The sequence below is a fragment of the Salvelinus namaycush genome, chromosome 1 (assembly GCF_016432855.1).
Source record: "Salvelinus namaycush isolate Seneca chromosome 1, SaNama_1.0, whole genome shotgun sequence".
NCBI classification, from domain to species: Eukaryota; Metazoa; Chordata; class Actinopteri; order Salmoniformes; family Salmonidae; genus Salvelinus; species Salvelinus namaycush.
In genome coordinates this window covers 46,347,663-46,370,536 of record NC_052307.1, presented here as the reverse complement: position 1 = coordinate 46,370,536, position 22,874 = coordinate 46,347,663, and the positions used below count along the sequence as shown (strand labels likewise).

General features: G+C 41.4%; 2 protein-coding genes across 2 annotated transcripts; one reads left to right on the top strand and one right to left on the bottom strand.

Annotated features, from left to right (window-relative positions):
- The first annotated feature begins 1,012 nt into the window (after nt 1-1,012).
- Nucleotides 1,013-15,058, top strand: dok2 (docking protein 2). Its single transcript, XM_038989558.1, has 5 exons — nt 1,013-1,147; nt 4,885-5,193; nt 5,942-6,053; nt 13,060-13,235; nt 13,657-15,058. The coding sequence occupies exons 1-5, from the start codon at nt 1,088-1,090 to the stop codon at nt 14,647-14,649; spliced, it is 1,650 nt and encodes a 549-aa protein (XP_038845486.1). The 5' UTR covers nt 1,013-1,087; the 3' UTR covers nt 14,650-15,058.
- A 4,942-nt stretch (nt 15,059-20,000) lies between these two features.
- Nucleotides 20,001-21,887, bottom strand: kazald3 (Kazal-type serine peptidase inhibitor domain 3). The gene is made up of 4 exons (XM_038998758.1): nt 21,395-21,887; nt 20,671-20,831; nt 20,275-20,422; nt 20,001-20,129 (listed from the first exon to the last, which is right to left on the bottom strand). The coding sequence occupies exons 1-4, from the start codon at nt 21,885-21,887 to the stop codon at nt 20,041-20,043; spliced, it is 891 nt and encodes a 296-aa protein (XP_038854686.1). The 3' UTR covers nt 20,001-20,040.
- Nucleotides 21,888-22,874: the final 987 nt, after the last annotated feature.

Here is a 22,874-nt window from a genome sequence, read left to right as displayed (position 1 = left end):
TCGCAGGGCGAGGCGCAGGATGTTCCCCAATGCTGGAAGAGGGGGCCCGAGTGAAAAAGTTTGTAAACCCCTTACAGTTTTTTGCTAACATGACCAAAATATGGCCAACAAGTCTATTTTGCATTTATTCAAATGTTGCTTAGATGATGGAAAATGTACACAGGAAGGATGCAATAATTTGACCACAAAGTCAGACGGGTTGTGAAATGAAAATAATTGTAAAGAATTTACTAAATGTAGCCTATACCAATAAGGCTATAAGATTATTCGATTTTTTGAGCCATCCTGCTACACCAATTATATTTTACTTATGAAAGGTGACACTTGTACATATATCGTACTCTTGATATTGTTTTTATGGAACATGCAAACCATGTAATATGTAACATTCAAAACAATTGCGTCTCTTGGGATTGAGAAACAAGAGGTTCACACACCAAAAGGCTACACACACACACACACACACACACACACACACACACACACACACACACACACACACACACACACACACACACACACACACACACAGACAGACAGACAGACACACACACACACACATACAGACATACACACACACACACACACACACACACACACACACACACACACACACACACACACACACACACACACACACACACACACACACACACACACACACACACACACACACACACACACACACACACACACACACACACACACACACACACACACAGGGTGGCAGGTAGCCTAGTGGTTAAAAGAGTTGGGCCAGTAATAGAAGGTTGCTGTTTCGAAACCCTTAGTCGACTAGGTGAAAAATCGTTGATGTGCCCATGAGCAAGACAGTTAACTCTAATTGCTCCTTTAAGTCGCTCTGGACAAGAGCGTCTGCTAAATGACAAAAATGTACCACACACACACACACACAGTGTTTTAGTACTGAACTGCTGTGTTCTGTGATGCAGCTGCGCATACAGGAAGTCAGCATGACAGGGAACTTGAGGTGTTTGCGTCATTTCTAGATAGATACCACAAGCAGGGCGTCGTGTTGAACAGAGATAAAAGTGGAGAGGAGTAGGGGCAAAAGAGCTGGTACACCATGGAGGAGGACATCAGGAAGAAAGGAATGCTCTACTTACAGCAACATAGGTTTGGCAAGGTAAGACCTGCCACAGCTCCTTTGTGGCACTCTCCTCAGAGTCTCTGTGTGGCCTGAATACTATATTAATATGTGTTGCTTACTCACACACATAAACTCAATGGCTTCTGCCATCTCGATATCATGCGCATGAGTCATCCATCAATTTAATTAGTGGTATTGTTATCATGTAAGAAACAGCTGCTAATTGATTGAGGTTGTGAAATCATCTACACTGTAAAACAAAAAATCTAGTTGTTTCAAGTAATTATTATTTAGTAAATGGTTCCACAGCCTTTTTTTGGTTTACTCCACTTTTTGGTCCAAGTGTTACCCGAACAAAAAAAACAGTTGGACCAAACTTGAGAAAACGTAGGACAAAATTCAGCCAACTTAAAATGATGTGTTTGCTCAAATTGCCTGATATGTTCATTAAACTACACATTATTATTTGTGCGTCTAACATAAAAAGCTGTGGAATTAGCTATACAAACACACAGTGTTTTTAACATTAAAACAGAGTAAAATGCCCCACCAACATTAAACAACTATACAGAAAACCCCAAAATTGCTGAAATAAATAAATCAAAACAATGATGAGAGAATAGTCAGATGAACTGATAATTGACAGACATGGTGGCGTAGCAGGAAGATCTAAATGCCATGTGAGTTCAAATCCCAGGTTAGGACATGTTGAATAAAATATTTACTATATAAATGAGAAAGCACAATGTAATCATGTATGTCAAAGTGTGTACAATGTGAAAGTTAAAAGCACTGTTTGTGTGTGTGTAACTAGTTGCACAGCCTTTTTTAGTTTTGATGCCAAAATAATCATTTATAGTTGAATGAACATATGAGACAAGTTGAGCAAACAGATACAGTTGAAGTCGGAGGTTTACATACACCTTAGCCGAATACATTTAAACTCAGTTTTTCACAATTCCTGACATTTAATCCTAGTAAAAATTCCCTGATTTGGTCAGTTACGATCACCACTTTATTTTAAGAATGTGAAATGTCAGAATAATAGTAGAGAGAATTATTTATTTCAGCTTTTATTTCTTTCATCACATTACCAGTGGGTCAGAAGTTTACATACACTCCCTTGGTTCACTCCAGACCTGACTGCCCTCGACCAGCACAAAAACATCCTGTGGCGGACAGCACTAGCATCGAATAGTCCCTGCGATATGCAACTTTTCAGGGAAGTCAGGAACCAATACACGCAGTCAGTTAGGAAAGCAAAGGCTAGATTTTCAAACAGAAATTTGCATCCTGTAGCTCTAATTCCAAAAAGTTTTGGGACACTGTAAAGTCCATGGAGAAAAGAGCACCTCCTCCCAGCTGCCCACTGCACTGAGGCTAGGAAACACTGTCACCATCGATAAATCCACGATAATCGAGAATTTCAATAAGCATTTCTCTACGGCTGGCCATGCTTTCCTCCTGGCTACCCCAACCCCAGCCAACCACTCCGCACCCCCTGCAGCTAGTTGCCCAAGCCTCCCCAGCTTCTCCTTCACCCAAATCCAGATAGCAGATGTTCTGAAAGAGCTGCAAAAGCTGGACCCGTACAAATCAGCTGGGCTAGACAATCTGGACCCTCTCTTTCTAAAATTATCTGGCACCAGTGTTGCAACCCCTATTACCAGTCTGTTCAACCTCTCTTTTGTATCGTCCGAGATCCCTAAAGATTGGAAAGCTGCCGCGGTCATTCCCCTCTTCGAAGGGGGTGACACTCTAGCCCCAAACCGTTATAGACCTATATCCATCCTGCCCTGCCTTTCTAAAGTCTACGAAAGCCAAGGTAACAAACAGATCACTGACCCTTTCGAATCCCACCGTACCTTCTCCAGCTGTGCAATCCGGTTTCCGAGCTGGTCACGGGTGCACCTCAGCCACGCTCAAGGTAGTAAACGATATCATAACTGCCAATTATAAAATACAATACTTTCGACTCTGTCAATCACCGTATTCTTATCGGCAGACTCAACAGCCTTGGTTTCTTAAATGACTGCCTCACCTGGTTCACCAACTACTTCTCAGACAGAGTTCAGTGTGTCAAATTGGAGGGCCTGTTGTCCGGACCTCTGGAAGTCTCTATGGGGGTACCACAGGGTTCAAATCTCGGGCCAACTCTTTTCTCTGTATATATCAACGATGTCGCTCTTGCTGCGGGTGACTCCCTGATCCACCTCTACGCAGACAACACCATTCTGTAAACATCTGGCCCTTCTTTGGACACTGTGTTAACAAACCTCCAAATGAGCTTCAATGCCATACAACACTCCTTCCGTGGCCTCCAACTGCTCTTAAACACTAGTAAAACTAAATGCATGCTTTTCAACCGATCGCTGCCCGCACCCGCCCGCCCGACTAGCATCCCTACTCTGGACGGTTCTGACTTAGAATATGTGGACAACTACAAATACCTAGGTGTCTGGCTAGACTGTAAACTCTCCTTCCAGACTCACATTAAACATCTCCAATCCAAAATGAAATCTAGAATCTGCTTCCTATTTTGCAAAACAAAGCCTCCTTCACTCACGCTGCCAAACATACCCTCGTAAAACTGACTGTCCTACAGATCCTCGACTTCAGCAATTTTGGGCCAACAATTATTTTCTAGTTCAGGTAACACTTGAGTAAAGTTGAGTAAATAAAATATGGCTGTGGTACCAGTTACTTAGTAATAATACTTTGAATCAACTTGATTTATTTGTACAATATAGCTAACGCTCATCAAGAAAGACAGTATAATGATGTTGCTACACATGACTGAAGAGAGAGTGTTAAATACCCTGCTGTGTTGTCCAGACTTTGCCAGCTTGTAGTCCTAGAACTCGGAAATGAGTTACCTCTGGTTCGTTCAGTCATCCCTATGGTGAAAATGAATGGGGAAACAATAGGGTTTTATGATAAACGCCGAAAATAAGGTCTGAAGTTAACACAGGCTGAGGAGATCTTATACGTTTTGTTTTATGAGATAATATCAGCAAGTTAACATGACCTTTATGAATTATGAAGGCTTTATGTTCTTTTTTTTATTGAAATAAATGCTTCAAAATTCACAAAAAGTTACATTAGCTGATGAATTATCCAGTTATAAAGACAAACAGCAACCAATAATTTTTATGTGGTACAGCTAAAGATTTCCATAGTTCTGTACCAGAGACTTATGTAGATTAAGGAGTCTTTGTTTAGTTAAAAGCAGGGGGAATAACCTATAGTTAAGGTCAATTTCCTGTCAGGCTAGACTTTCCTGATGTGTTTGTATTAGCTCCAGGAGTAGTACTGCGGGTCTCAGACCAGTCTCGAAATTCCCCATAGAGGGTTTTGTTTTAATGGTGCAATAGCAGCCAGTCTGGTGCAGTAGCAGCCAGTCTGCAAAACCCATCTCCACTGTGGTAGACTGAATCAATCGCATTTTTTTGTAGTATTGCAAAATATTTAGTTTTTTAAAGGAACTTCACAGAGCAAAGCATCCAAGTTATTCCCCTCAACAGTATTGAGCAATGGCATATGAAGAGCAGTGTTGACAATGGATTCAGAATGATAGATTCACTTTATCTTCCTCTTTTCACCTGCTGACCAGTTGGATACTGTCAAGCCTATTCCGGGCTATAGGAAGTGAAACTAGTAATAGGGTTTACAGTAGCCTCATGAAACACACAGAGACATCCTTTAAAATATGAATATTGGCCTTCTGTGCCTCTGTTGCTGTCTGACCCCATGCTTTGTCTACTCCCCGACAGAAATGGAAAAAGGTCTGGTCGATCCTGTACAGGGAGAGTACCTGCTCCATCTCACGCTTAGAGTTCTTTGAATGCAAAGATGGTGCGAGCACCTTGGAGAAATCAGACAAAAACCTCCGCAAGCAGCAGGAGAGCAAGAAGGTGATCAAGCTAAGCGACTGTATCCGGGTGTCAGAGGTGGACATGGAGGGCTCCCCGAAAGACTGTGGCCAGTTCCATGTGGAGACTGCAGACAAACTTTTTGTGTTTGCTGCGGAGATGGTCGAGCTGGACGACTGGACACAGAAACTGTGCGAAATTGCATTCCCTGTACGTTCAGTCAGATCCCTTGTTCTGTCAGGTTTGATTCTGCTTAAAAGTAGAGGGATCGCACTTTATATGATGCTGCATGTCCAGTTCATGTACAGTTCAACATAGGGCTGGGGACCTAAATCATAACTGATATACTGTAAACATGCATACAGCAATATATGACATTACACTTATGACAACAGATATGACATTACAGTTCAAAATATTTTTGAAAAGCAAGCAGATAACTCAGGAACTCAAAACTGTCATGCTATAACAAAAATACTCTGTCACACACTGGCTTTTGAGGGTTGAGGGTTCTAAGGGTTGTGATGAAAAACAGTAGCAGGGTTTACCAAAGAAACACACTAATTTTAACTGTTTTTAGCTGACTGCTGAAGAGTAATGGCTCACTCAGCTTGTGTTTTGAACTTAGTTAACAGTCTCTCCCTTATATGCTTTGTATTAGCAAAATACAATTCAGGAGGAAAAAAACAGTGCCGGAGCAGTAGCTAGCTCGCATTATCCATCATCCAACTAACACTGGTGAAACAGCTGGTACAGATCTAGTGCTTAGTACACAAGTGAACACTGCTAAGTACACAACTGAACACTGCTAAGTACACAAGTGAACACTGTTATTATTACGCACAAGCACAACCAACAATACAAACATTCCAAGGCCCTGCAGTCTGTTTTCTTCTTCCAATATGTGGAAATGTTGAGATTCACAGTATGTTTATGATGGTATATTTGACCAATGCAGATGAACTGGGGTGAGAAAGGAGGGATGAAACGTAACAGTGTGCATCGATCAAAGGCAGATGCTGCAGAAATGGGGATGGAGGACAACTCTCTGTACAGCAGAAGAGACAGTGGTAAGTCTTGCTATTTACCCCATGAACGAAAACAAAATAATTTTATATAGCAAGACACATACACCCGTGCATGCATGCAAGCACATACACGCACACGCACACGCACACACACACAGGACATTCTAAGATAACTGCAGAGAAAAGTGTCACTTATACTGTATGTCTACATACGCAGCACTTGCTGTGGCCCACTGTATTTAATACAGCCCTGAGCTCTTTCAGGTCATGGGACACTGTTCTTTGACATTCATCTAATGTCTTGTAATGAGAGGATAAAGGTGCCTGACGTGACTCAACTCATCACCACTCTGATCAGTTACTGGAGTGTATACTGGAGTGTATACAGAGCTCAAGTTGAGGAACCTAGGGCTTTAAATAAGTAAGTCATATTGGGGTGTATACATAGGAGCATTACAGTAACAGTACTTTAAATGAGAATAATTTGAGATGAATTTGAATAGAGGAAGTGCTTCTTTATATTTTCCATTTGAGGCAAATGTTCAAAAAACTTGACTATACAGTATATAAAATAAAATAAAATATAAATGTCAATATATAATATAAAACCAAACTGCATTTTGTAATATATTTTCTGTGGCCTCTTCCACACAGACACATTGGGTACATCTCTGTCTTATTTTTACTGTTATACATAGTGGAAAATTGTGACATATTTTCCTGTCTTGTGGTTGACGAGCATTGCACCACCAGTGTCCGCATGTTTGCACATTGACCACTTACTTATCAGTCAGAAGTCAGTTACATCCTGTTCTCTACTGTTTTCTGTTCTCTCCATGTCTTAAAAGTGCAATGAGGCAAATACATTACATTTGACATATACATTTGATCTGTTAAATATCACATCCTTTCAACCAACAACATTTAGGGCTGATTTCTCGGACATAGATAAGTCCTGGACTATAAAGCTATTTCAATGGAGATTCTACATTGAGCATGCTTTTTAATCAAAGACTTAATCTGTGTCCGGTTTTTAGCTATGTTTTTCTCATCCTGGATCTTGGATATTCTTGTCTACAACTGTCATTAGTTCCTTATTGATAAAAACTAGAACAAGATGTGTCCTTAGCAGCAACATCGTAATAGCTACAGCATTGTGGCAGTGATTTGGGTTAAGTATACCAGTATGTCTATTTCTGATTGGCTGTAACCTACGTGCAGTCAATTATTAGTAGATGCACGTGAGGTAAACCAGAGCCTGCGTTTGAGATCCCAAGCTTAACAACTTCAGCATGCAACTTTCAGCTGACAGGCCTGCAGCCAGTGTATCGTTCTGAGGGTAAAACACACACTCTGATTCAGATTGTTTATGGTATTTACTGTAGGATTACAAAAATGTAACAGGATCTCTGTGTGTGATATGAATAGGCATATCTCCACTGAGCTGATCGTAGCCAGATACTGTATGAGCCAAAGCAAGCATAGTTGTATAATGTGAAAGTAGTGCTTGGGCTTCAAAAATATTTTTTTCTATCAGCATTACACAGTATATGTAGTAGTCGTGGCACCTTGAGTTGAAATGTCTGCAGTGACTGTGTAGTCATCCATCTTGAATTGTCAGTTTTTTTTATTTCATGTGCCATTTTCAGTCATGCAATCCCATGCCTCTCATAAACAAACAGCAAACGCATGTGGTGCACCAGGCAGAGGAAGCAACTTCTCAACCTCAACATTCTGAACCAAGCACCTGGGAAGAAGTGAACCCAAAAACCAAAACACTTATCCATAGCATTTTACAGGGCCACGCTTAGTTCAATGTGCCTCCAAATAGACCTACAGACAGACTGCAAAGTATCACATGACCTGAAGGCATTGTAGAACGGAACAATTTTTTTAAAAAATAAATTCTGGTGAGAAACTGGTTTGGTGGTTTAGGCTCATCCACCAGTGGCAAAGAGGTGGAGCTGAGCTACTGTATAGAGAAGTCAGCGAGTTTATTTTAAGAACAGGGTATTTCTGTCATATAGGGCTTGGATGCAACAGGAAGTCAATAGGCCCTTCTCTCTTTTTGTTGGTTGAGGAAGTGCTGAGAGGTTACAAGCCAGTGCATCTTCTCAACGAAACATCCTCTACTCAGTGCTGCAATATATCTGTGGCTTCCTAAGACACATTTTACAAACATGCTGCTCTGCTCAGCTCTGTTACAGAGTCTCTCTCTCAGGTGCTGCTCAAGGACGCTACAGTGAAGATCCAGCTCAGTCAAGGGTGCTTTCAAACGAGACAAACGGATCTGTAAAAAAATGCAGCAACCCAATGGTTTTCAATGGGAGCAGTGCGTTGGGGGAGGGCCTAGGGTTGTGGTGTGCTGTCAATCAGAAAAGTTGCCAAGATATGTCCATCACAACCAATTAAAAATGTACAACACCGTTTCTTGCTAATTATCTCTCCCCACCCTACTAAACCTCTGCGTTTGACATGTCCCAGCTAGCAATGAGGAATCGGCCCAGAAGCGGCCCTCTTCCGGGGGGCCGGAACTGATTGAATCGGCCCGGAATTGGGTGTCGGACTCGGCCCGGAATCAAAATGAATGACTGCCCAGAATCGGCCCAAGTACATCGGGCCGTTTCCGTCTACCGGAATTCAGCCGACTTTGCTGGCATCTTACCAGAATCCCCCCAGAATCGACCCGGTGCAAATTTAAATAAATGTATACAAAATTACCCGATTTAGTAATTTTAAATATTACTATTAGTCATTTTATACATACTCGTTTGAAAGCACCCTTTCATGCATTTTGGTTATACCCATCCACAAAAAAACATTTTGTGTTGAAGGAAATACCTTACACTTGGTGAACGTATCAGTGTGCATGCGCCTGGCCCGCCACAGCAGTCGCTACAGTGCGATGGGACACAGAAACAATGACAAAATATGGAAAAATAATAACAAAATGTTAATTATATAAAGCATGTGTAATCATCTGCCAGAGAGTAGCCCCAATCGTCCCGAGCCCCAAGTTATACATTTGGGCCAGATAACTCTCACTGCAATCAGCCCGAGCCCCAAGTAATACATTTGGGCCAGATAACTCACACCGGAATCAGCCCGAGCTCAGTCCTCGCATCCTGGCCATAAGTAATACTCAGGCCACATGAGTAATAAGTAATACTCGGGCCCAGACTCGGGCCACATGACGTCTGACTCTCAGCCGAGTGCCCCTACTCTCAGGCGGAATTGGCCCTGATCCACTGTGCTAGCTGGGGTGTTTCATGCATTTTGGTTCGAAGGTACCCTAAAGGGAAGGGATAGTGATGGATGTGACAGGTTTTCACAAGTGTCGGTTTTCATCCATTTCATCCGTGAGTGGAAAGTATTTTCTTTGAAACCATGCTAACACATTGTGAGTCTGATCTACAGTATATTCAAACTCCCATTATATTAGCTCTCTCTAAAGGGATTTGGAAAATGTACGTACGTACAGTACCTTCAGAAAGTATTCAGACCCCTTGAATTTTCCACATTTTGTGAGGTTACAGCCTTATTCTATAATTGATTCATTTGTTTTTTTCTTCTCACAATACCCCATAATGACAAAGCATGATGCTGCCACCACCATGCTTCACTGTAGGGATGGTGCCAGGTTTCCTACAGATGTGATGCTTGGCATTCAGGCCAAAGTTAGATTCTAAATACATGGCTCTGTGTAGGTCTAGGATTGGTAATGAGAATGTATTCCACTTTTCTCTCACTTAAAGACTGTTATCCAAGTGAATGGAAAACAGGAGTAATATGCCTCTGGCTGTGACTGGGATTTGATCTCCCTCCCACAGAGCAACTGACAAAGTGCAATGCTCTCCCCCATAGCTTATGTTCGTTGCACTGACTGTAACTTGGCTTGTTTCGTTCATCATGGGAACAGTAGCAGGGGGGGGGGGGGGGGGGGGGGGGGTCCAGCACTGGAATGATCACTTTACAACTGGAATTTTTTGGGAAATCAGTTAGCCTGCAGTACAATATGCTAGGACATGAATGAGAGTCTGGTGTTGTTTAATTCTGTACTGTACAGTTGTGGCCAAATATATTGTCACACTTGCACTTTTCTAAAATAATTCACTATTTCTTCTTAAACATTTTTTTTTTTTTTAATTAAATAAAACTTGTTATAAGATTTTCAACATTGAAGAACCAATTACATTTCTGGAAACTTAAGTTTACATTTTTGATTGAGAAAATAAAGACAAATGGCATGACAAAATTATTGGCTAGTACTTGGTTGTGTAGCCTTTGACCAAGATAACTGCAGACAAACACTTCTTGTAGTCATCAATGAGCTTGCTGCACCGTTATACTGACAATTTGCCCCACTTCTTAACAACAAACTGCTCTAATTCTTCAAAATTTGAGGGATGCCCTCCACCAACTGCTGTTTTCAGATCTCGTTATAGCTTTTAGATGTGATTCAGATCTGGACTCTTCGCTGGCCACTCCAGAACAGTCCAGCACTTCTTCTTAAACATTTCTGGCTGCTTTTTTATGTGTTTGGGGTTGTTGTCCTGCTGGAAGACCCACAACCTTCAATGTAGACCCAGTTTTTGGATCTGCCCACTCAGCACAAACTGGTTGAATCAATGTTGTTTCAATGTAATTTGTCAACATATTGTGACGTTGAATCTACATGGAAAATACATTGTATTTGAAAAAAATTCATCAACATAAACTTTTGTTTTGACGTTGAAATTTCAACAACAGGATTATAGTGCCTTCAGAAAGTATTCATATCCCTTGACTTATTTCACATTTTATTGTGTTAGAGTCTGAATTCAAAATTGATTAAATAGATTTTTTTCTTGTCATCCATCTACACACAATACGCCATAATGACAATGTGAAAACATGTTTTTACAACATTTCCAATTGCAAACCTATAAAAAATGAAATACAGAAATGTAATTTACAGAAGTATTCACACCGCTGAGTCAATAAAATAGATGTTAGAATCACCATTGGCAGCAATTACAGCTGATGAGTCTTTCTGGGTAAGCCTCTAAGAGCTTTGCACACCTGGATTGTACAATATTTGCACATTATTATTTAAAAAATTCTTCAAGTTCTGTCAAGTTGGTTGTTGATCATTGCTAGACAGCCATTTTCAAGTCTTGCCATAGATTTTCAAGCCGATTTAAGTCAAAACTGTAACTACGCTACTCAGGAACATTTAATGTCATCTTGGTAAGCAACTCCAGTGTATATTTGGCCTTGTGTTTTAGGTTACTGTCCTGCTGAAAGGGGAAATTGTCTCCCAGTGTCTGTTGGAATGTAGACTGAACCAGGTTTTCCTGCTTAGCTCAATTCCGTTTTCTTTTATCCCCCCAAAAAATCCCTAGTCCACCATGCTTGGAAATATGAAGAGTGGTGCTCAGTGATGTGTTGTGTTGGATTTGCCCCAAACATAACACTTTGTATTCAGAACATAAAGCTAATTTCTTCGCCACATTTTTTTGCAGTTTGACTTTATTGTCTTATTGCAAACAGGATGCATGTTTTTAAAAACAATATAAAAACTTTGTTCAGGCATCCTTCTTTTCACTCTGTCATTTAGGTTCGTATTGTGGAGTAACTACAATGTTGTTGATCCATTCTCAGTTTTCTCCTATCACAACCATTAAACTCTCTAACTGTTTGCAAGTCACCATTGGCCTCATGGTGAAATCCCTGAGCGGTTTACTTCCTGTCTGGCAACTGAGTTAGGAAGGACGCCTGTATATTTGTAGTGACTGGGTGTATTGATACACCCTCCAAAGTATAATTAATAACTTCACCATGCTCAAAGGAATATTCAATGTCAGATTATTATTTTCTTACCCATCTACCAATAGGTACCTTTCTTTGCAAGGCATTGGAAAACCTCCCTGGTCTTTGTGGTTGAATCTGTGTTTGAAATTCACTGCTCAAATTGAGGGAACTTACAGATAATTGTATGTGTGAGGTGAGAAGAGATGAGGTAGTCTTTCAAAAATCATGTTAAGCACTGTTATCGCACACAGTGTGAGTCGAATGTATTATGTTGACTTGCTAAACACATTTTTACTCCTGAATGTATGTAGGCTTGCCATAACAAATAGGTTTAATACTTACTGTCTCAAGACATTTCAGCTTTTAATTTTTTATTAATTTGTAAAAATGTCTTAAAACGTGATTCCACTTTGACATAATGGGGTATTGTGTGTAGGCCAGTGATACAAGATCTCAACGGGTCAAGGGGTGTGAATACTTTCTGAAGACACTGTATGTCATCATGGTAACCAAATTCCAACATAGACAAACTTTGTATATAATGTCAACGCAACCAAATATCAACATTTGAAGGACAGTTTGTATAAACGAATAATTTGTATGTTGGATTCACATCTCCATCAACCAAGAATGTAAGTTAAAGAAAAACTTAATTTAAAAGTGCATTTAAAGCTTGATTTGATTTAGTCCTATTCTTTCTCTTAGATTTTTGTTTGAGATGGAGACGAGATCCAACAAATCCAGTAGTGTAGTGGAGGGAAAATGCAAGTAAGCGCAGTTTACCCCTGTTTTTTTTTGCCAAGTTTTAACAGAATTTGCAGAAAAATACATTTAAAGAATAGGAAGAGTGACTTTTTTTACTGCACTGGCGTTCAGTGATTTTTTTTACCACTACATCATTTTTTTTTTTTACCACTACATCACTGAACATATCAATTATTAATTTGTAGACACATTGGAATTAAAGCCAGACTACGTCAGTGGCACAGATGGAACTATTCAAGCAAAAGATACACCTCCTTCATATGTTGATATTTGGTTGCATTGACAACCAAACACAATGCAATATCACTTTTGAAATACTATAAAAACTGTATATGGGTTTACATACTTTTATCACTAGGTGTAAAAATCCATGTGTAATAAGGACACTGCAATTTGAGTCAGTGTGATACTGTTTGCGTTGAGTTGGAGAAGAGTGTCTGTCTGTTTCCCAGACTGTCTGTCTGTTACATCCTGTCTGTCTGTTTCCCAGCATTGAAGGACTTCAGGGTGGTGGTGAAGAGGACGGAGGCAGCAGAGCGCTGCAAGCTGAGAGGCCCTTGTGTTCTACGGACAGACTTCGACAGCCTCCTCCTCAAAGAGCCCAAGTCAGGAGAGGTTCTTTTCACCTGGCCCTACCGCTTCCTCCGGAGGTTCGGACGGGACAAGGTGACGTCCTCATCAAACTGTCAACTACAAAAGCCCAGTAATCACAACAGCATCTAAAATCTCAACAAATCTCTATTGGAACGGTTGAGGATAGGGTTGTAAAATTCCGGTAACTTTCCCAGTATTCCAAGGTTTTCAAGAAATCCTTGTTGGGGGATTCCTGGATATCCTGCTTTTTCCCTCCTGATTTCACTAATCTTCTTACTGGGACTTCTGGAAAACCTGGGAATTTTGGGCAGGTTTTTGCAACCCTAGTTGAGGACAGTTATTTTAGTGTTAAAGAAAGGCAACCCAAATACAGTACAGTCTTTAAATAAAGCACAACAAGGTTTCTCCCTATGAGTGAATAGCTGCTAATTATATGTAAGAAACTTTCCTTCATAGTGAAGTCTTAAGCAATCTCACACATTTTTCTTTACAGGTGACATTTTCCTTTGAAGCGGGTCGCAGATGTGACTCTGGCGAAGGTAGCTTTGAGTTTGACACCAAACAGGGCAACATGCTGTTCCAGGCCCTGGAGTCCGCCATCAACCTCCAGAGGAGTGCGGGCCTACCCCTCCGACAGGCCTCAGGAGGCCAGGAGATGGACCCTGGTCCCAGGCTCCTGCCAGCAGAGGAGCCGGGTGTTTACAGCACCGTCAATGAGGCCCTGCAGAGGGACAGATCCTCTCCCCCACACCTCCCCCAGGCCAAATTGGAGGCCCCCATGGATAAACTCCTCACCGGGGTCAAGAGCCTGACACTGGACACCAGAGGCATTCCCTGCAAGAACCAGGTGAAGAACATCTCCAGCTGCCCCCTGATGAACAGTGAGAGTCAGACCTACTCTGAGATCAACATGCCTCTGGAGAGGAGGCAGCAGGAGGATAAGCCCTCCCTCAGCCTCAGCGCTGGACCCAACCACTCCTCCGAGGACTCAGACTACTCTCTCCCCTTTGACACCATTGCCAAGAACCTGATGGCGGACATGCTGCTTAATGTCCACCTCCCCCTGGGGGTGGAGCCGCAAGGCTGTGAGAGGTCAGGCTGCCAGAAGGACGATGCTCCAGATCCCCTCTACGACAGCATTGATGAGTCGGCCATCCGATCAGCCCTAAGCAGGTCTAAGGGCAATAAAGTCAGCTACACGAAGGCAGAGCACATCTATGATGAGCCGGAGGGCTGTGCTGCAGCTATTGCTTTGGAGCCCAACTGCCCCACCTCTGTTTACGATGACCCCGAGGAGGTCAGAGGTCATGCATGGAAAATCATGGGCACCATAGCTGACCCCAATGGCCACGAGTATCCATACAACCCTCACGTTGACGACTACGCTGTCCCCAAGCCACCTAAGAGAGCTTTTCTGCCAGATACACCCCAACATGAAGAGGAGGAAAATTCTCCGTATGATAACGTGAGGGTGAAAATTAACTAATGTGAAAACAGAGGGTGCCCACACCAAAGATGTCATTATGAAAAGGTCTGGGATACTGTGTGCGCCCATTGTAAAACTGAATTCAGAGGATGTCTCAAGGTTTGTTGACTACTGTTCCCTGATGCTTCATAAAACCACTATGCCCAAACTATTTTATTTTAATCGTGGTTTATCGTATACCCAATTTATACTGTGAAAGTAGAAATTGAATACACCTACAATAACTTATATATATGTTTTACACTGTATGCTGTTGTACAGTCTTGGGCCAGCAGGAGGTACCAACACAGCTTGACTCCAAGTTTTCTTTGTAAGTACTTTGTAATCTTTGAAGCAGGATGTTTTGTAAAAAAAAAAGTTACTTAACTTGTCATAAATCTGAAAATAAATGTGATCTTTAAGTCCTATGGATTTTGATACTGAATCTGTCTGCTCAGCATCAATTTCAAAAAAATAATTAACAGGGGTAAAACGTTCTGGAATACATTTGCATTATTTGAATCTCTGGAAGTACTCTGGAAGTATTTCCTGATGCTTTTCATGTGGTAGAAGTACAATGTGCCCCAGGGGAATCCTGTATTATCCTGTATATTGTACAGTGGCTTGCGAAAGTATTCACCCCCTTGGCATTTTTCCTATTTTGTTGCCTTACAACCTGGAATAAAATTGATTTTTTGGGGGGTGTGTATCATTTGATTCAAACAACATGCCTACCACTTTGAAGATGCAAAATATTTTTCATTGTGAAATAAACAAGAAATAAGACAAAAAAACAGAAAAATTGAGCGTGCATAAGTATTCACCCCCCCAAAGTCAATACTTTGTATACCTTTTGCAGCAATTACAGCTGCAAGTCTCTTGGGGTATGTCTCTATAAGCTTGGCACATATAGCCTGTGGGATTTTTGCGCATTCTTCAAGGCAAAACTGCTCCAGCTCCTTCAAGTTGGATGGGTTCCGCTGGTGCACAGCAATCTTTAAGTCTGGATTGAGGTCTAGGCTTTGAATAGGCCATTGCAAGACATTTAAATGTTTCCCCTTAAACCACTCGAGTGTTGCTTTAGCAGTATGCTTAGGGTCATTGTTCTGCTGGAAGGTGAACCTCCGTCCCAGTCTCAAATCTCTTGAAGACTGAAACAGGTTTCCCTCAAGAATTTCTCTGTATTTATCATTCCTTCAATTCTGACCAGTTTCCCAGTCCCTGCAGATGAAAAACATCCCCACAGCATGATGCTGCCACCACCACCATGCTTCATTGTGGGGAGGGTGTTCTCGGGGTGATGGGAGGTGTTGGGTTTGCGCCACACATAGCGCTTTCCTTGATTGCCAAAAAGCTACATTTTAGTATCATCTGGCCTCCAGCTGATACACCTACAATAACCTTCTTCTATATGTTTGGGGAGTCTCCCACATGCCTTTTGGCGAACACCAAGCGTGTTTGCTTATTTTTTCTTTAAGCAATGGCCTTTTTCTGGCCACTCTCCGTAAAGCCCAGCTCTGTGGAGTGTATGGCTTAAAGTGGTCCTATGGACAGATACTCCAATCTCCGCTTTGCAGCTCCTTCAGGGTTATCTTTGGTCTCTTTGTTGCCTCTCTGATTAATGCCCTCCTTGCCTGGGCTGTGAGTTTTGGTGGGCAGCCCTCTCATGGCAGGTTTGTTGTGGTGCCATATTTAAAAAAAAAAATGTAATAATGGATTTAATGGTGCTCCGTGGGATGTTCAAAGTTTCTGATATTTTTTTATAACCCAACCCTGATCTGTACTTGTCCACAACTTTATCCCTGACCTGTTTGGAGAGCTGCTTGGTCTTCATGGTGCCGCTTGCTTGGTGGAGCCCCTTGCTTAGTGGTGTTGCAGACTCTGGGGTCTTTCAGAACAGGTGTATATATACTGAGATCATGTGACAGATCATGTGACATTTAGATTGCACACAGGTGGACTTTATTTAATTAATTATGTGACTTCTGAAGGTAATTGGTTGCACCAGATCTTATTTAGGGGCTTCATAGCAAAGGGGTGAATACACATGCACGCACGACTTTTCAGTTGGTTATTTTTTTTAATTTTCTGAAACAAGTAATTTTTTTTCATTTCACTTCACCAATTTGGACTATTTTGTGTACAGTCGTGGCCAAAAGTTTTGAGAATGACACAAATATACATTTCCACAAAGTTTGCTGGTTCAGTGTCTTTAGATATTCAGATGTTACTATTGAATACTGAAGTATAATTACAAGCATTTCATAAGTGTCAAAGGCTTTTATTGACAATTACATGAAGTTCATGCAAAAAGTCAATATTTGCAGTTTTGACCCTTCTTTTTCATGCTGTCAATTAACTTCTTGGCCACATCCTGACTGATGGCAGCCCATTCTTGCATAATCAATGCTTGGAGTTTGTCAGAATTTGTGGGGTTTTGTTTGTCCACCTGCCTCCATGAGGATTGACCACAAGTTCTTAATGGGATTAAGGTCTGGGGAGTTTCCTGGCCATGGACCCAAAATATCGATGTTTTGTTCCCCGAGCCACTTAGTTATCACTTTTACCTTATGGCAAGGTGCTCCATCATGCTGGAAAAGGCATTGTTCATCACCAAACTGTTCCTGGATGGTTGGGAGAAGTTGCTCTCGGAGGATGTGTTGGTACCATTCTTTATTCATGGCTGTGTTCTTAGGCAAAATTGTGAGTGAGCCCACTCCCTTGGCTGAGAAGCAACCCCACACATGAATGGTCTCAGGATGCTTTACTGTTGGCATGACACAGGACTGATGGTAACGCTCACCTTGTCTTCTCCGGACAAGCTTTTTTCTGGATGCCCTCAAACAATCGGAAAGGGGATTCATCAGAGAAAATGACTTTAACCCAGTCCTCAGCAGTCCAATCCCTGTACCTTTTGTAGAATATCAGTCTGTCCCTGATGTTTGTCCTGGAGAGAAGTGTCTTCTTTGCTGCTCTCCTTGACACCAGGCCATCCTCCAAAAGTCTTCGCCTCACTGTGCGTGCAGATGCACTCACACCTGCCTGCTGCCATTCCTGAGCAAGCTCCCGCAGCTGAATCAACTTTAGGAGACGGTCCTGGCGCTTGCTGGACTTTCTTGGGCGCCCTGAAGCCTTCTTCACAACAATTGAACCGCTCTCCTTGAAGTTCTTGGTGATCCGATAAATGGTTGATATAGGTGCAATCTTACTGGCAGCAATATCCTTGCCTGTGAAGCCCTTTTTGTGCAAAGCAATGATGACGGCACGTGTTTCCTTGCAGGTCACCATGGTTGACAGAGGAAGAACAATGATTCCAAGCACCACCCTCCTTTTGAAGCTTCCAGTCTGTTATTCGAACTCAATCAGCATGACAGAGTTATCTCCAGCCTTGTCCTCGTCAACACTCACACCTGTGTTAACGAGAGAATCACTGACATGTTGTCAGCTGGTCATTTTGTGGCAGGGCTGAAATGCGGTGGAAATGTTTTTGGGGGATTCAGTTCATTTGCATGTCAAAGAGGGACTTTGCAATTAATTGCAATTAATCTGATCACTCTTCATAACATTCTGGAGTATATGCAAATTGCCATCATACAAACTGAGGCAGGAGACTTTGTGAAAATTAATATTTGTGTCATTCTCAAAACTTTTGGCCACGACTGTATGTCCATTACATAAAATCCAAATAAAAATCTATTTAAATTACAGGTTGTAATGCAACAAAATACGAAAAACGCCAAGGGGGATGAATACTTTTGCAAGGCACTGTATATTTTCTTGCTTTGTCTCCTAATTCCTGCAACCTTTCAAGGAATGTCAATTTCCCTACTTTGTTTGCATCACTAAAACATAGCTCTGAAATAAAACAGGCCCTGAATGTTTATTATGTTTTCCACCCTGGTGCTGTCTGTGACTGTTAATCAAGCCAAGTAGCTATGTTTCAAGCAGACCTGAACTGCTTCCCTCAAACTTTTTTGCTTTCCTCCTTTGCCAGTAATGTATTTTCAGTGGACAGGATATTAGACGATCTCGAGGGAACTGAAAGCCCCATGCCCATCTGAGCCTCAAACAATCCTCTTGATATCTAAAAGTTTTCCATACAGTTAAAAATGAATGGATTCCAAGAGTTGGGGAGTTACTCCTTGACTGGGGTTTTCCTCCAATGACTGGCTCTGCTTGAAATAACACAGCAAAAGAAAATGGAAGCAAACAAACAGGGATATTGTCTGGTTATTTCAAGAGTAGGGGTCCAGACCATGGCTTTGATTTACACCAGTATGACTGTAATTACTTTAACAGTCAGTGTTGCTGAAGGGACTTTGGCATGCAAATACACGCAGAGACTGTTTGTGATTACTGTTTTTCATTTATTGCATATTTCTTTCTTCTGGGAATGCAACATGCACTCCAGTAACAGTAAGCCATCGTCGCTTCAAAATGTACACATTTTACATTTAATTTGTCATTACAGATATTTTTAATCCAGATGAAAGCATAAATTATTTGGAAAAACATATCTCCCCTTTGAGATGATTTGATATATTGTAATATTCACAAGTAGCATAATATAACAAATCTTTGTAATATAATTTGTTTATTCATATTCATAATATATTCATAATATTCTTAGTCCGATGTTGCTTCCTTTGCGTAGATGTAGTAGGAATGGCTATATTTAGATCAAGTACAAGGTAGTCTATAATCTCTTATAAAAGGAAATAGAACCTTGTTGACACAAGAACAAAGGAGATGGTGTTTCTCTTCATGTCTGAGCTGCACAAAACATTAAAACCATCTGTGGGCTTCTCTACACCACGACCAGAGCTGGGCTTGGCTTACTGACACATCTGCCCAAGCATTACAGCGATAGATGGAAACCTATAAACCAGCTAAAAGTACATTCCAGGTCTGAGACACAACAATGCACCTAGACATTCCACATAGAGTACATCCAGTTGCACATATTGGATGCACACATGCCAGGTTCATCCTGAGGGGATGGCTAAACCTTTTACCAGACAGTAAAAGGACAACTTTCCTGCAAGACACCATTTATATGGTTTGGAATGTAGACTTATAGTCACAAGGAAAATGGGTTTGAACAGCTTTTGAACAAAGAGACATTCATTCCTTATGCTTTCAGTACTATATAGTGTACAATATAGACTTCAGGAATGATCAGACGCTTCCATAATCAACTTCCACACATATTCACCTATGCTTTTGTTATATATCACATCCACATCTCCACTTTCATCATCTTGACTACAGATGTAGAGATGAAAACATGGGGTTAAGTTGAACAGTTTGTACAAAATCTGCATGTGCAACACTACAACAATTATGAAGAGTTTCAGGATGCCATCAGCACCTCCGTTAGTGAGGGCTGATTCCTTAGAACGGAGGACATCACTAGTAGTAATCCTCATCATACTCTCTCTCCGACTGGCCATACTCCAACATTTCCGTCATGTTCTCCGTCAAGTAGACGGACATCTCTTCTGAAAAAGTATTAGATGGGTTATTAGCGTACAGTAGTATCGTAACCAAAGGAGTCAATCTCACGTCTGTCATTTTGAGAGATTTGTGTGACAGCTGAATAAAAATGAAATAAAGCTCTAGAACTGTCTCTAGAACTGTCATCACCTGGACCTAGAACTCCTAACACAGCCATTGCAGAGATACTGCCGAGCTCGTTCCGAGCGACACAGCGGTAGGTGCCAGCATCGGCCAGGCCAGCTTTCTCGATCTGCAGCCAGCTAGAGAGCTCATACTTCAGGGGACCACCCCGAGACTGTCCAGCACAGCACAGACAAAGGACATGTTTAAGCATAGCCTACTGTTTAGGACTGAATGAATGAATGTACATAATTCTATGACACAATGTATAAAATGAAATACCAAGGACCTATGCCTAATCCACCCAATATTTCTGCATCATCCAAGAAGTAAGTATGCTGATGGAAACATTAAAGAATATACTAAGGAAACAGCAGAGGATGGTTTTCGAAGCATTGATTGAAGCCTCTAAACAAGGTTCACCTGGACAGATATGTGTGGGTCATCTCCTGGAAGAATAATGTCTCTGCCATCCTTCTTCCATTCAATCATTGCCATTGGAAAGGCAAAGACCTCACAGAGGAACACCATGCTACTACCCGTAACATTCAGCAGGTTCTGGGGTGGGACCTTGATGATCGGCACTGAAAAAAGAAGAGGTAGAGTTGGGGTGTTTACGAGCCATTTCCTCTCTCACACAGCTCCTGAGCAGCAAGCTTGACTCCTGGAACTGGTTAAAACAATACATATTTCCCAATGCCTGTGTGGAAAGTACAGGCCAGCCCCAAAATCCTCAAACCTGGGGGTGGAGTAAAGATTCCTCTGGATCAGTCTCAATGAGTTCTATTGCTACTCTGTCAGAAAAATCTAAGACTGGTGACAGGAAACCACTTTGCCCTAATCCATATTCCATGCACTCTTTCTGACTGATTCAAGGTCTGTGTCGGGGTTTTTTCCCACGTGGCAAAGTGTTACATGGAACAATAAAGTGTGTATTGTCACGTTAATGATTATTTCGATGACAGATTGATTGAATAGGCTTGGTTTCTGTTTTGGCCATGATGTTAGTTTCCCCAAGTCATCTTTTGTCTACTGTCTTCCAATTTAATCACGGTTTATGAGCAATAACTGTAGATGAGTAAATGTACACTGACTGAGACAGCATTAGGCGCAAATCAAAGCCATAGCATCATAATAAGCGATTTACCTGTTTTGCAAGGACCTCTGCGCTTTATCTTGAGTGCTGAATTTGAGAAGTACGCTTCTTTAAACTGACAAATGTTCATGTATGTTCTGTCATCGGAACCACAAAGCGCATCTTGCGATTGACAGACGCACTGCGGCTCCGCAACTTCTCCATCTCCAACATCCAAATCGTCAAATTTGCATTGAAGATCCGTCCCACAGAGACCGTAAAATACATTAATGTCGCCAATATCACACGTCTGCCCCTCTAGATTTCCACACTCTTGGCAGCAACCACAACTGTCCAAAATGAGCCCAGCCCTGCATTCTTGTGCCACGGGACACAATTCAGGTGAGCACTCACCACAAGCAGTTACATTTCTATCAAACTGATCCTCAAGCCGATCATAATCTAATGGATCGATAACGTAATCTAATGGGTCTATACGTTTGTCAATGTCCTCATCAAACTTGTTCGGGAAGCTTTCACAAATTCTCATGTTCAGCAAAAGCATAATTCCGCAAAGTATTATTTCCCATGGCATTTTGACTGACTGCTGGTCTTCTATGGTTTCTTTATAGCACTTTCGTTATAGCACTTTAGCAGAAAAATATAATCCACTATAGGTCTAAAAAATCATTATACAGTCCACTTCAAAGTGTATCCTTTCATTTCCGATATGAAACTTCCAAATACATTCCAATGGTTTGATTGGGGTCGTTCAACAACTGTTGGACAATATTTCTCCCGAAGATCGCTGAGAATGCACAGCCCAGTGCTTTACAACAAAAAACAGAATGTCATTCAGCAAACATGGATTGTAGCCGAGATTTAGGAAAAATATGATGACGTTTTAAAGCATCCAGCAATTCCCAAGAACAGTGAGAGAAGGAACAGGAGGATATCGGTCTATACAGTAATAATGACCAATGATTTGATAGCAACGCCCACAGACCCAGGGAAAAGTAGTTTTATATTAGATATTCGGTTTTCTCTCGCCAATTGAGCCAAGCTATGAAAATCATAAATTCTGAATTAGGGGAGAGCAATTGAAGATTGAAATCCCAAATACAATTAAAAAAATTAAAATAAAAACAGGCCTGGAATTGTCTCCATCCTCCACTGATTCAGAATATAGAATTTCCATTGTCATGGTACACTTTGTTCATAGTACATTCAAAAAGTATTCATACCCCTTGACTTCTTCCACACATTGTTTGTTTTTTCTTACCCTTTGCCTTGATGACATCTTTGCACACTTTTGGCATTCTCACCTGGCCAATACCATCCCTACAGTGAAGCGTGGTGGTGGCAGCATCATGCTGTTGGGATGTTTTTCAGCAGCAGGGACTGAAAGACTAGTCAGGACCAAGGGAAAGATGAACGGAGCAAAGTACAGAGAGATCCTTGATGAAAACCTGCTCCAAAACTCAGTGGCCCAGCCAGAGCCCAGACATGAACCTGATTGAACATCTCTGGAGAGACCTGAAAATAACTTTGC